Below are 13,418 nucleotides of genomic sequence, written 5' to 3' on the forward strand. Positions count from 1 at the left end.
CTCCATTGTAGAAAGCCACACAATTGGACAGGCAGGACTTGCCCCTAGTAAAGCCATGTTGGCTGTCTCAAATCACCTCCCTGTCCTCCATATGCCTCAGCATAGCTTCTAGGAGGATCTGTTCCATGATCTTCCCAGGCATAGAGTTGAGAGGTTGGTAGTTCCCAGGGTCCTCTTTTCTACCCTTTTTAAAAATGGCTGTGATGATTTCTCTCTTCCAGTCACTAGGGGCTATAACTGACCGCCATGACTTTTCAAATATCATAGAGAGTGGTTTGGTAACTACATCAGACAATTCCTCCAGGACTCTGGGATGCATCTCATCAGGACCCATGGACTCGTGGATACTCAGGTTCCTCAAATGGTTATGAGCCTCATCTTCACTTACAGAGGGAGGAACTCTGTCCCTCCTGGTCCCTGACTTGTGGGCCATCAACTTGAGAACCATGAGGGGAGAGGTCCCCAGTGAAGACGTCATCTGTTATCACCAGTTCACCATTGCCACTCATTGGGGCAGGGTATTGGGGCATTACACTTTCTTTAGCCTTCCTTTTCTGGTTTATATACCTGTAGAAGCCCTTGTTTTTCTTGGTATTCCTTGCCAAGTTTAACTCCAAGTGCACCTTGGCCTTCCTGATCTCATCCCTACAGAACCAGGCAAGATCCTTGTACTTTTCCCTGTTCCTGCTTCCACTGCCTGTGTAGTTCCATCTTGCCTTTTAGTTTGATCAGCAGATCTCAACTCAGCCATGCCAGTCTTTTGCCCTCCTTGCCCAGTTTCTTACACCTGGGGATGAAAGCTCTTGCACTCTGTTGAAAACGCACTTAAATGTGGCTCTTGGATTTATGACAGGGCAATATGCAATAGCACAACATCCTCACTCATGTTCTTTGAGAATGTATTATCTTTAGGTCCAATTCATAGTCATCCCACAGACTTAAAACCGTGCTCTTTTCCCAAGCTCAAAGTGATAACATTTTAACACAAATTTCCTTCAGTCCAAAATGAACTATTTTGGGTCTGACATACTATATTGCTCGAGCTTCTTAAAACTTCATTTACCTCTCTGGCAAAAAGCTATCCTCCTCTAAATGCTGCAATCTGACCTTTAAAATACTTGCAAGCATTATATAATAAACCACTGATGGAATGAGAAAACCCAAGTTAAGGATTGCTCCAAGTAGAACACATCAAAGTCTCCATACCTCCATAACTTAGCATTTCTTATTCTTTTCAAATAAATATCTCAACTATTCTTTTTGATATACAAGGTATATATACAAATTTGTAGATATTTCTGTTAATTTTACATTTAAACTAATATCAAGCACTATAAAAAATCCCACAAAGTAAAGAAACTAACAGAAGAACAATCAACATATGCCTATTTCCAAAGGAATTTTGCACTAAATGATGTATGGGCTTTATAGATATTAGTCACTGCTGTTCTGCTATAGGTTACAAACTTTGCATTTTTATATATATTATGCATTCAGCTTCTTTCCCTTTACAGTTTAAACTTTGGATGAACCAGACACATAAGAACATCACTTTGAATACTGACACTACATCACACTGGAGCATCTCTGCTGTTTCCTATCTGAGCTGGGGTTTTTAGTTAGGGTTTGTCATTGGTTTCTTTTTTCGTATTTCCAAATTATACAGTGTGCAAAGCAATAAACATGAAAATATGTAGTACATACAGCATAACACTATGTAGAGGAGCTCCTCATAACATTTCTAGTTACTACTTAGAACCTATGTAACCTGCAAGGTATATAACCTGCCAGGTTATAGTAATAAGACCCTCTGTTATGCTTAAGGAAAAAAAGGATCAAAGCAAACTTACTTGATATAATAGGGCACTTTGTTATGTGAAACAGATCTCTGCCATGGAAACTGTACTGAGGCTGAGGAAAATAAAGAGAAGGTAATCATTAGACAAATAAAAAAATTCTAATTATGCTTTATTTATTTTATAATTAAAACAGTGATAATAAATTAAATGGGCACAATTAAAATTTCCCAAAAAAATTCAGAAATTAGAAAATCAGCTGGAGAAAATGACAGCAATCTATCAAGATGATTCTAGGCATCCATTTGATGCCAAGCTGGAAATAAAATAAATGTGGTGATTCTACTTCAAAGAAGGATGATAAATTCTGAGCAGGCAAGCTATCCATCCATCGAGCAAAAATGGAGACACTGGTTTTCCTACCTCCATTGAATTGTTATCAGTTTAAGCTTTCAAAATAAATGCTTCCACTATTATAATAATTGCTCTACAACAGAACAAAAAGGAGAAATATCATCCTTATTTTTATTAGTTGCAACATTTGCTCCTATTTGCAACTCAAATTAACGTTAACACCGTACGACTAGGAAAAAAAGGCATTAAAACCTGTCTGTGCACTCCTTGCTGAACAGCGATTTGTGCAAGTCTGATATATCAACAGATATAATCCATAACATCCCGGAGCCTTCTGCACACTGAGTTGCAAGAGGTTTGTAGTCATGACACTACAACTCTGCTTATCTGAAGATTCCAGGAGATAAATTGGAAAAGTGTTCTGGCTAACAGAATTGTTGGTGCACAACATAGAAGTAGCTGTTTACTGAAGAGCCACACGTAAGTATTTGTCCTTCCAGAAATGACCAAACTAGTGCCTGGTTAATTAGGGGTTTTATTGTAGAAGAAACTCTTCACTAGATTCACTGTAGAAGCAGAGACGAAAGAACAGAAGGGAACAACCGATCATCACAATGGGATGAGTTTCTACTGTACACATACGTCAACATTTCTAATAAAGTGTGCCTATGCCTAGATGTTAAAATCCCTGTTTAAAAGCCTGCTAAAACGCTATATGCTTTGATCCACGTTGGATCCCAAATAATTATACTCAATTAACATAATTTTCTGCAGTCATGGCCCACGGTAGAGTCTATCCCTCTTTGGAAAAACAAAATCCAAAACACATTTGAAAGTAACTCTCTCCTCTTCCCCTAAGACCTGCCAATGCTGCAGTGAAGACCCAGAAAGCTGTGTAAGCCCCACAGGCTGGTGCTCCTTCAGAGAGAGTCAGGTCTTGCCCTGTTCCCAGCCAGTTGTTCCCTGATCAGTTTAAGGGCTGTGACCTCTTCCTGGACCACATTAAATTTCATGTCTTATAACTCAAGAAACATTCATGTGCTGAAAGACAGATAGCACTAGGAAAAGTATCTGGGAAACTACATGAACCAAGTAAACAACATTGTTCACTGGAAAAAATAGGGAAAATTCCATATTACTACTTAAAGAAGAAAATAACTTTTGCAATAGAGATGTAGGTAGTTACTTGGTAAAGAAAAAAATGAGTGAAGGCACATGTAGGTGCTTTAGAGTTTCATTCTTTAGTGCAATTCTTTAGTGCAATTTGGCATGTATGGTGGCTACGGTGCTATTACACTAATTATGTCAACTAGCTAAGAAATAAAATCTGACCACAGTTTACTTAAGTACAATTTATGTGCTATGACAGACTGTAGATATTCTACACTGACACAGATATGCACTAAACAACACTATAAATTAAATTGTTAATTATTACGGATGAAGCCATTATGTATTTGGAAACAGCCATTCTAAAACCATTGCCAGTTCTCTGCTCAATGAAAGTCTGCAGAATGAAATTCCCATTCATATTTTAAAATCAGTTTCTTGATGAAAACGGAACAGAGCAATTATCGATTCTGGCACTTGCTAGCAGGTCTGCAGATATTAGTAAGGCTGGACACCACTCAAAAGATGCTTTGAACAAGGCACTTGAGGACCTAGGCTGTTTGTTAGGGAACACGTGGAGTCAGCACTCTGTAGATGTTCAAGGATTCTTCTAAGAAACCCGACAGATAAAAGTGCCTTAGGAAATAAACGGATTACAGGAAAAACAAGTTATTGTTTCTAAACTGCAGTCGGGAGACAGCAAGACAGTATTTTTGCAAAGAATAACAAGTTATAAGGATTCTTCATCTTTATTCATATTAGGGATGTGTAAAATTTACTGATCAGTAAGGATCTTATTTTCCATTTCAAAAGCACTGAAAAAAGATCTCAAAAACACTGAAAAAAAGAGCAAATGCAACCTAACACCAATGGAAGGGGAAAAATAGCTCTGTAAAGAGAAGGATCATGTATTGTAGTGACATAGTAATAACACTCCTTTACCTCCGCCTGCTACTACAGGACATTTTAGGAAGGTTCAATGTCGTAGTGTTTCCTCCAAAAATATTCGGAAGCACTTTCTCTACAATGGTCTGGATTAATTGATATAACTGGCATTCCAAGAACTCCAACAGCAGTATTAAATGCTGCACTGTGTCTTTTTAGTACAGACACGTTACTAGCCACTGCAACAGTGGAATTGCTGGACTCAGGATGCTAAATCTCTTCTAAGCTCCCTTTCCCATGAAAAGTTGGGACAGATGGTCTTTTGAGGTCCCTTCCAATATGGGCAATTTCATGAACCTGAGGAACAGGTAGAAATAGGTGTCTTGCTAGCACAAATTACTGATTAAATGACTGAGAGCTAGTCAGCTGAAAATGGTGATAGCAAACTATGGTTTCTTGTTAGGATTAGGAAGAAGAGTAAAAGATAGGTGAGGTAAATTTAAAATAACTACTGTCAAATGAGCCCAGACAAAAACCTCCACTCTAACTTTGGAGATAAAGATTTTCACAAAACATACGTATTGTAACCTCAGGTTTAGGAGTTTGAGGTTATTTTATTCAGACTACCAGTCTACTTGTTCCTCACAGCTAGAAGTCATTTATGGCTGATAAAAAGGTTTGAAAAATTTGATTTAGAATATGCACTATTTCAACCTGTCAGGTTAAAACCTTCATTTTTCCAGATGTAATGATTTTTTTATTACTTCCCTTTTGAAGTTACTGTCCCCGACTTTCACTTAACAGACTTTATTTAAAGTTGTCGGTATTAAGTTCTGCAACTCTGTGTAGTTCAAGATCTTAAAATAGACTTTTATTTCTTTTCAGAGGTTTTTGCTGTAGTTTGTGTGGGGAAGGAGGTTGTTTGTTTTTATAAAAAACCCAATAATTAAATGGACAACTGCATATTATTTGGTTTTGCAGGACTGTGGTACATGGCTATACCTCTTTGCAGTATCTACCCACATGCATTCTGGAAACTTTCCCTTCTTGACTTTTGTATGTAATATAAACTGAATGTCCCCTAAGCTTGAAGATGCCCTAAGCAAGGCTGAGGCATGCTGATAAGGCACTGCATAGTCTCTCTGGACGTAATTCTATGAATGTTTTATCCAGCAACAAAGCCAGTCCACCACTCAGTCCTGTGAATACAATTACTTGTTGTGGCATGCTGCAAGCCAAATCAAGGAAATGATCCAGGTCAAGGTAAACAAAACCAGCCAACCTTGCCTGGCAGGCTTCCTAGTTGTATATGTGGACTTTTTCACTGATTGTTCCCCCAGCACCACCCCAGTTCAGTCACCTGAACACTTGCATTGGTCCAGGTGAGTAGGGGTGAACAGCCTTAACAGTGACACAGGAGTGAAGGCAGGAACTTCTCAAAACAGAGCAACAAGAATGGCATTTTCTCTGTTTTGCTTCCCATTTTGTTTTAATTAGACTAGAGTGACCACTTCCAAACAGTTAATCTCATTTTCTGCAACAGTGCCAAAAGTACCGCTCCATCTACAACCTTTCAGCAAATTATTACACAGGTGTACTGTCAATGTTACAAGTTTGAGACTGGAAGGACTACAAAACCACCACTGCCACACTATGCAATATTTCTGATGGAGTTCAAAAATAAAATCAAACAAATGTATATATTTTTAAATTTGTTTGACCTGCAATTTTAAAAAAGGATAAAGTTGTTTTTGTTACAGCTGCAATATTTTAAATATTCTACATCTGGTTTACTATGATGTTTACTGAAAAACTAGTTGTCAAAAATAAGAACATGGTTGTTATATAACTCATGAAGAAATCAAAATTTATTCTTTTAAATTATATTAGCTCTTCATCTTGAATGATATACAGCACTTGAGAATCCATTATTATTATGTATCATTGAATCAATAGAGTCTCTCATTTTTATGTTCACTTCTCAACTCCTGCAATAATTTTATCTTGACTATTGAAGGCCTCAGTTAGAAAGCAGAGTGCTGACTTTGCATCATGAGCCTTGATGAGAACAGATAGGCGGGAACATCAGAAAATCAACATGTGTCGATATCACAAACTAACAAGTCAAATGAAAACAAGAGAGCAAAAGCATCTGCTTTTGCCCTCTTAGTATATGGGAGATTGTAGGCTGTCAGTACTAAAATTTTCATTAAATAGAAAAAGATGCAAGGATGGGTCTCAAGAGGAAGTGATGTAGGTATGCTTTCCCCACTCCTTTATTTCAAGTTCCAGGAATGTGTGACATGAAGTCTTTAATAAACAAAACAAAAAAATCAATCCAGGAAGTTTCCTTTGCATCATCCCACCAAATGTGGAAGAAAAAGGCAAGTAAGGAAAGAGGTAGCAGGGATGAGAAAATGTGGTTATGAAGACATAAAGATTCTGGAACAGCTACAGGTCAGACCTTGTAGCAATCAGAGGACAAAGAACAAAGCAACCAGGGGCACAACCATAATTCAGCATATTAGTGATTCCTAAGGGAAGCGTGCCAGTGAGAATGTCAGTGGAAGTATGAAGATGAAACACCCTTACAAAAAAAAAAGGAGTTAGATAACAACGTGGAAGAGGAACCTCCTGATCTTCAAGCCACAGGGAAACCTGTACTATATAGCAGTCAGTATTTGAGAAAATCATCAGCTCTCACATGCGTCTTTTAATTCAAAGAACTTACTGGAAAGAAAATGCTGTGATGCAGGCCCAAAATCTCGATGTGCCTCCTGTAATTGTTTAAGGCGATCCTCTACAGACACCTGCACATCAACAGAGATACACAACATTTACCTTGCATTTACTTCGTGACACCAGGGCTATAATAATAAAATCGCTTGTTTACATTCACTACTAGTAAAACAAATTTGTCTGTGTGTCATAGCACTCATTTGACACCCAGCTATTCAAGGCTACTTCTTTTTCCTTCATTGCTTTGATGAAAGTTACACGCCTGTCTTGCAATGTTCTCACGCAAGTACTGCAGATCAATAACGAACAACAGTAGTTTCAATGGTGACTACAGACAACTGCTGAAGTTTCTGACCTCTTCTCAACCCTTCCAAATTTCTACAGACAGCAGGTCCAAGTTTGATTGTATTGATCTCACAGCTGCCTTTCCAGCATGGAGCCATTTTGGAAGATACTTCACCAGCTGACATGACTCCTCCCTGGTTTATCAGTTGAAAATGCACTAGCACACCCAGCAACAGTTTGGTTGCTTAGTTAACTCAATTTGAGAGGACACAACAACAAAGCCCAAAGAAAAACCACAAACAAACAAAAATCCCACCACCAAATTTCACCAAGAAATGGAAGGACACATTATTAATTTTGCCTCTCAGGAGCAATTGATTCAAAACTACTAGCCCAGAATCTGATGTCCAGGTTTTGAACGTTCAGTCCCACTGCCCTCAGCTAGAGGGGTGACATATCCTCTATCCTTCCCCTAGTTATTACAGACACTTAGTAGCACCCTTAGAGACCAGGTAAAGAAGTAAGTGGCAACTCGCTTACAGTAAGTATTGTCTGCCAGTGAGAAAATGCAAAAAATGATAAATGAACTTAAACTTATGTAAGGAACTTCATTAAATCGTTCATTGTGAAACTGCATGAGTTTGAACTGTGATCAGGCAAATTGATTTACCTTTCTCAGACCATTTAAGGACAATAATCATAACTAAGCGATTTGAATCTCTCTCACAGCATACCTTCTTCTGTGGTATAATGTTAAATGTGTTATTGCTCACATCCTGTTATAGCTTTACTAATATTTAAGGCACTTTAAGTGAAATTCCCTGCAGAAATTGAACATTCAAAACCAAAATAAAATAACTTTCACAGGAGCTGGAAACACAACAGAAATATGTACATCAGTTTTCAGTAACAATGATTTATGCAGTAAAGATACTACTATAAGACATATAAAAAAGGTACAGCAATAGTCCCACTAGCATCCACAGATTAACACAGTCTCCTGAGTAAATTGCTGTTACAGCTTGAAAGGAAAAGATTTTGGTCAAGCTGTAAAAGGAAGGACAGCTCCCTTTGTTGCTTTGGTACCACTAAAACAACATCTTAAAGACAGAAATAATGAACAAATGGTCATAATGCATCTTTTAGGAGAACAGAACAGTAGAAGGCATCCCTCCCCCCACACTTACTGCACACGTTCAGAAGAATACCTGTAAAAGTTTCCACCGCATATTAAGATCATCCAGTTGACGAGACATCTTTAATGACGGATAAAGGTCAAGTGGAGACAGCTGACTGGACAAATCATTCACTGTTTTAACTTTCAAGTTGATGGGAGCAATTTCTTCTCTAAAAGCCTAGATGAGTAAGAAGCATACAATTACACTTAATGGACAACCGATCAGCACAAAAGCCACTCAACACGGTGCCTATTTGCCCAACATGGCAGCTTATCCTAAACGGCTATACCGTAATGCTGGGTTTTCCAGCAAAGGATGTTCTTTCACTTAAATATTCCTATTAACTCCTTCATATCCATCTTTAAAGAAAAACAGTGTGAAATTTAACTAAATGCCCTTATCCAAATTGTGCCCCTAAACGAATTTAGATAAGGTTTCTAGTGGTGCCATATGGCTTTAGAGCTTTTATTTCCAAAAAGAAATACAAAATGCTCTATCAGGAGCTTAAACAGTATACAGCCTGTCAAGTGCTCTTAAGAAAAAAAAAAATGTTCAGTAGCTACAGTTTTCCAGCATTAAGCAGCTGGCAGAAATTCAATTTAAAAACTATTATTGAATTAGCAAAGCATGAAGGAATGTATCTTCTAAGGAAAAGAAGTACAATGTTTTACCTGATTAGAACTGTAGAGTAAAACTATTACAATGATTAAAAAGAAGAAAATGGTTTATTGAATCAAACGGAACTAAATACAGTATTAAGACAAAATTGATGCAAGTTTTAGTTACAGTTGAAAAGATGCATCAAATGTCTTTCTTGCTGTGAGCAGTTAATTGTTCAATCCTATAAATGGCTCGATTAAACATCATCAAACAAGCCAAAAACCACTGGAAAAAAGGTTTTATTTGGACACTTTAATTATTTACCTCCCTTCAAATTCTGTCTCATCAGGCCCAGGAACAGAAGTCACCTACCAGCAAGAAAGAAGCATTTGGCTTCTGGACAGGCAGCAGCCCCCTATTACTTCAGCAGATGTTTCAGTTTTTCCATAGGAATGAAAATCTAAAAGACTTTGCTTTACTCTTTTTCACAGAAAAAGACGTTAAGAGATGACAAAAGATTTATTAACATGAAACGGAAGAGTTATCCAGCATTAGCATCTTAGTGCCTGCTATAGCCAAATGTATGAGGGGAAGGAGAAGATGCACTACTCTGCTCTGATAAACAGCAGTCCGGATATAACTCAGGTTTGACTGCATTTCTTTTTAAGTTTGTGGTTCTGTTAAACCCGACAGTAGCAACAAAATCTGGAGAATGTGGATGCTTGTATCGCTATGTGTGAAATAATGCTGTCCTATGTCACTTTCACATGAGTCCACTGACTGTGTACACACAGAGAATTTGCAGAAAACTGGTTGCACCCCATGGCCTTCCTTTCTTCTAATACCAACATGAACAGTCAGGTACATGACCCCAGGGTCCTCAAACATTTGTGAAAGTTAAGGAACAAAGTAAAATGACGTATGTACTTCTGTATAACTGAAAGAGGTCTACTTTTTTTTTCTGAGAAGAAAGCTACCTATGACCAGCAAACAGATCTGACAGCTCACCACTACAAAAGGAAGGAGCCTACTGTCGACTGCTGTGATGATGTCTGAGTCAGCTCATTTGTACTCCAGTCCCTAGGCAAAGTTCCAAACACAGCCATGGCCTAACTACGAATTAGACAGTATTTCTAGGAGGAAAATATTTAAATCCTAGAACACAATTCTTTTTTCCTTAATGAATGTTCCATTCCATACACATCTGTAGCTTGCTAATCACATGTGCTTATGCAATCACAGCTGACACAGCAAATGTGGCACAGTACTGGACTTTCTTTTAGACCTCAGACCTAGTCTTCACAGAGCACTTAAATTCTCATGTATGGTTTAAAGTATACACTGCACATGTATCTAATGTGAAGAACGAAGATAGGCTAAATATTTCCCAGGTGTTCCACACTTACTGTAGTTTTCTCAATGTGATCTGGTAATGAATCTATGAGCAAGTCTCCCACAGCTTTCCAGCCATTCCTCACATTTTCAGCCTCCTTCAAGTCAGCATCGAGGTCATCCATGGCACACTGCAAGTCTTTCAGTTTTTCAAGTGCTTTGTCCACTTGCTTCTGCCAGATACTGGCACTGGCATTTAGATTCTCCCATTTCTCTTTTACCTCTGATGAGTGTTTACGCATAGCTTTGGCAATCCTCATGGCTTTCTCCTCAGGGGTCAACTCTGCAGAAGAAAAGAAAAGTTACTCCTTTTTTTTTCTTCTCTTATTCATGTCTAATTAAACAGACAGTGCTCCTGAGGTACAGGCTCAAGACAGTCAGTAAGTCCAGAGTAAACTGATGTATTTCAGCAGATAGAAGAGAGTTCGCCTTGCCATAAGTGAAATAAACATAAATCCTTCCTGATGACAAAATAAAACTTGATCAGAAGACAAAGGTAGCTCACAGCTCATTTGGGGTTTTTTGGAGGCAGAGGGGAAGGAAGTAAAAGGTCATTCTTCCCTGCTGTAAACTTGAGTAGGGAATCTGGGGATGATCTCGTGTAGAAAGAACAAGAACAGTGCTTTGTTCCTGGATCCCTTATCCCCAAAATGTCTGTTCTCTTCCTATTTGTTAGCAAAAGCCAAGGTGTAATGAATACTGTGTGGTGAGCAGTTCTGCAGCTCTACATCCATTTGTTTGTGTTAACACCAAAGTCCTAAAAGGCTGTTTTAAGTAATTTTTGCAAATGGTCTAATGAATAAGAGAACTTGCTGCCTTTCTGGGTCTTCAATTTGCAAGTATGACCCAGACAGTCAGAAAGCTAAAATGAAAACCCTGAACATCCCCAACATGCCCTGCTGTCTACCGCTCAGAGGGACCTTCCTGAAAAAAAAACATGGGTAGCTTCCTTCACTAGGGAAGAGTTGCTTTGGTAATGACAAACAAAGCCATTCTCAAAGGACTCCCCTTCTTTGTAACAACCTTGTGACTTCTGCAGGCAGAGAAAAGCAAGCAGCAGAAACTTGCCGTAATGCGGAAAACAGGTATAAAAAGAAGTGGGGAGAGAAGAGGCATACCCAAAAACTAAGCCAAATGGCCTTGTATTCATTCCTATATAAAACTCTGGGAAAAGGTTTATCACAGTATTCTTGTCCTTAAAATTCAAGTGTTGTCTATGACTAAATTATATACAGTCACGCAGAGATGAAAGAAGGGCTTTTGTCAGAAGTCAAATGAGACATACAATCTTCCATGTAGTGATATACTGTCTTTAAAATCATCATAACTGACCAAGCTTGGAGTTGCTAACTTAGGGGAGGAGGGTGAGAGGGGAGCATACAAAAAATAAAATGAGAGAAGGAAGCTTTTTGCTTTTCACACGTCGATGAATGTCAAAGTAAATCCAGTGTTAAAATTGCAAGAGTTCTTTTACTACGCCTCTGGTGATCCAGCTATCATATCACAGCACCCAGTACAGAAAAGGCTAGCTAGCTTTAGGGATACCGCAATGGCAAGAGGGTATTTGACAAGAGGAATCTGGGGAGGAACAATTGTGGCAAAAGCAGTAACTGGATGCGAAGTGATATAAATTATGTATGTAGCTCTGGGATATAGAGACATGGCAGTAACCTACAATTTGCAATGCTGACAGACCTGAATAAAGATGAAGACCAAATACAGGCTGTGACAGATTTTACCTTTTCTCTGGAATTCTAGCAATTCACAGTAGAATAAACTACATCATCGGACAACACTGTTCTGGGATGATCTTTACCCCAAGCTTTGCAACAGACTTTAGAAAAAAGGAAAAGAAATAAAGCTCAAGTTGCAAGCAAAAACTCTTTCAGATAAAAACTGTTGTTTTAAACATAAGACAACAGTTTACAAACTGCTTACATGAAGATATAAAAGACAGTACTGGAAGTAATTTTGGAATTATTTGCTATTAACAATAATAAATACCACTGACGAATGGAGTCCATTACAGTGCAGTGCCAAAGGGGCTGTGAAACGATCTAGAAGCCAAGCTACATTGCAGCACATAGGAAAATGGCACCATGTGGCAGAGCCAGTATCATAGGTCACCTCATACCCTACGTTATGGCCACAGGTTGAGGACAACCAAGCATCAGAAGTAAATGCTGCAGGACTTTAAATGAAGATTAAGGGAGCACCTAGAGTTGGATCACTTTACACAAGCAAAGGAAATGCTGAGGTTAGTTGAAATGGGACAGAAAACTGTGGACTCAGTGCAGGAAGCAGCCTTCTTTGGTATGTTGAACACGTGAATATAAGGTACTTTATTACTAAGTTACGTACATGCAGAGCTGCAATCTGCCATTTTTATCCAACATCACATGCTTGCATTGTTCTTTACCTGTTATCAGAGCCAAAACCTGCCAATTCTGTGTAAAACAGTAGAAAGTTGGAAAGGCTTAAGTGTTCTAAACTAGATTATTAGTAGGTCATTTAAAATGATCAGTCACTTGACAAGGAACATGCTGAAAGCTTTAGTAAGAGCCGAAAATCTTGCAAAACATTTTGATTGTCCATAAATGTACTGACACAACAGATTCAGTGAGTGCTTCTCACTCCAGTAGAATCAATAAGGAAAAAAGTGGCTGTAGCAGTAAATGGGAATACAAGAGGGGAACAACAGCCTTACTTTGTTTGGCTAGCTGAAACAAGGTAGCTTTACAAAGCCTAGTTCCATGTTTTGGGAGGGGAAAAAAATTCCAGAAGGAACTGGGGTGACACAGAACTGAAACCCAAAATATTTTTTCAGACCGTTTGTCAAACTGGTGTCATTGTGCAAGGGTATCTGTCACATATTTTATTTGAAAATTATTAATTCATTGCAAGATTGCTTTATTTTAAAAAAGCCCTGGAAGTCCTTCTAAACTTGCCCTAAAAAGACATTTACTATGGAAATAAAGCAAAACCACATTTTTTATGATCTATAAAACCATTCAGTGTCTATTAATTTGAGAGAGAAACACATAATGTAAAACTTCAAGTTTTCCATCATGAAAATCCA

General features: G+C 38.3%; 1 protein-coding gene across 1 annotated transcript in view; it reads right to left on the reverse strand.

Annotated features, from left to right (window-relative positions):
- UTRN (utrophin) overlaps positions 1-13,418 on the reverse strand; it is a 380,556-nt gene that overhangs the window by 73,892 nt on the left and 293,246 nt on the right. Inside the window, exons 54-57 of the mRNA XM_084262364.1 lie at positions 10,354-10,622; positions 8,378-8,524; positions 6,877-6,955; positions 1,851-1,911 (exon numbers count right to left, since the gene is read on the reverse strand). Of these exons, the coding sequence (XP_084118490.1) occupies positions 1,851-1,911; positions 6,877-6,955; positions 8,378-8,524; positions 10,354-10,622 (556 nt within the window). The remainder of the gene's footprint in view (positions 1-1,850; positions 1,912-6,876; positions 6,956-8,377; positions 8,525-10,353; positions 10,623-13,418) is intronic.

This window comes from Gallinula chloropus (genome assembly GCF_964237585.1).
Source record: "Gallinula chloropus genome assembly, chromosome: 3".
NCBI lineage: Eukaryota > Metazoa > Chordata > Aves > Gruiformes > Rallidae > Gallinula > Gallinula chloropus.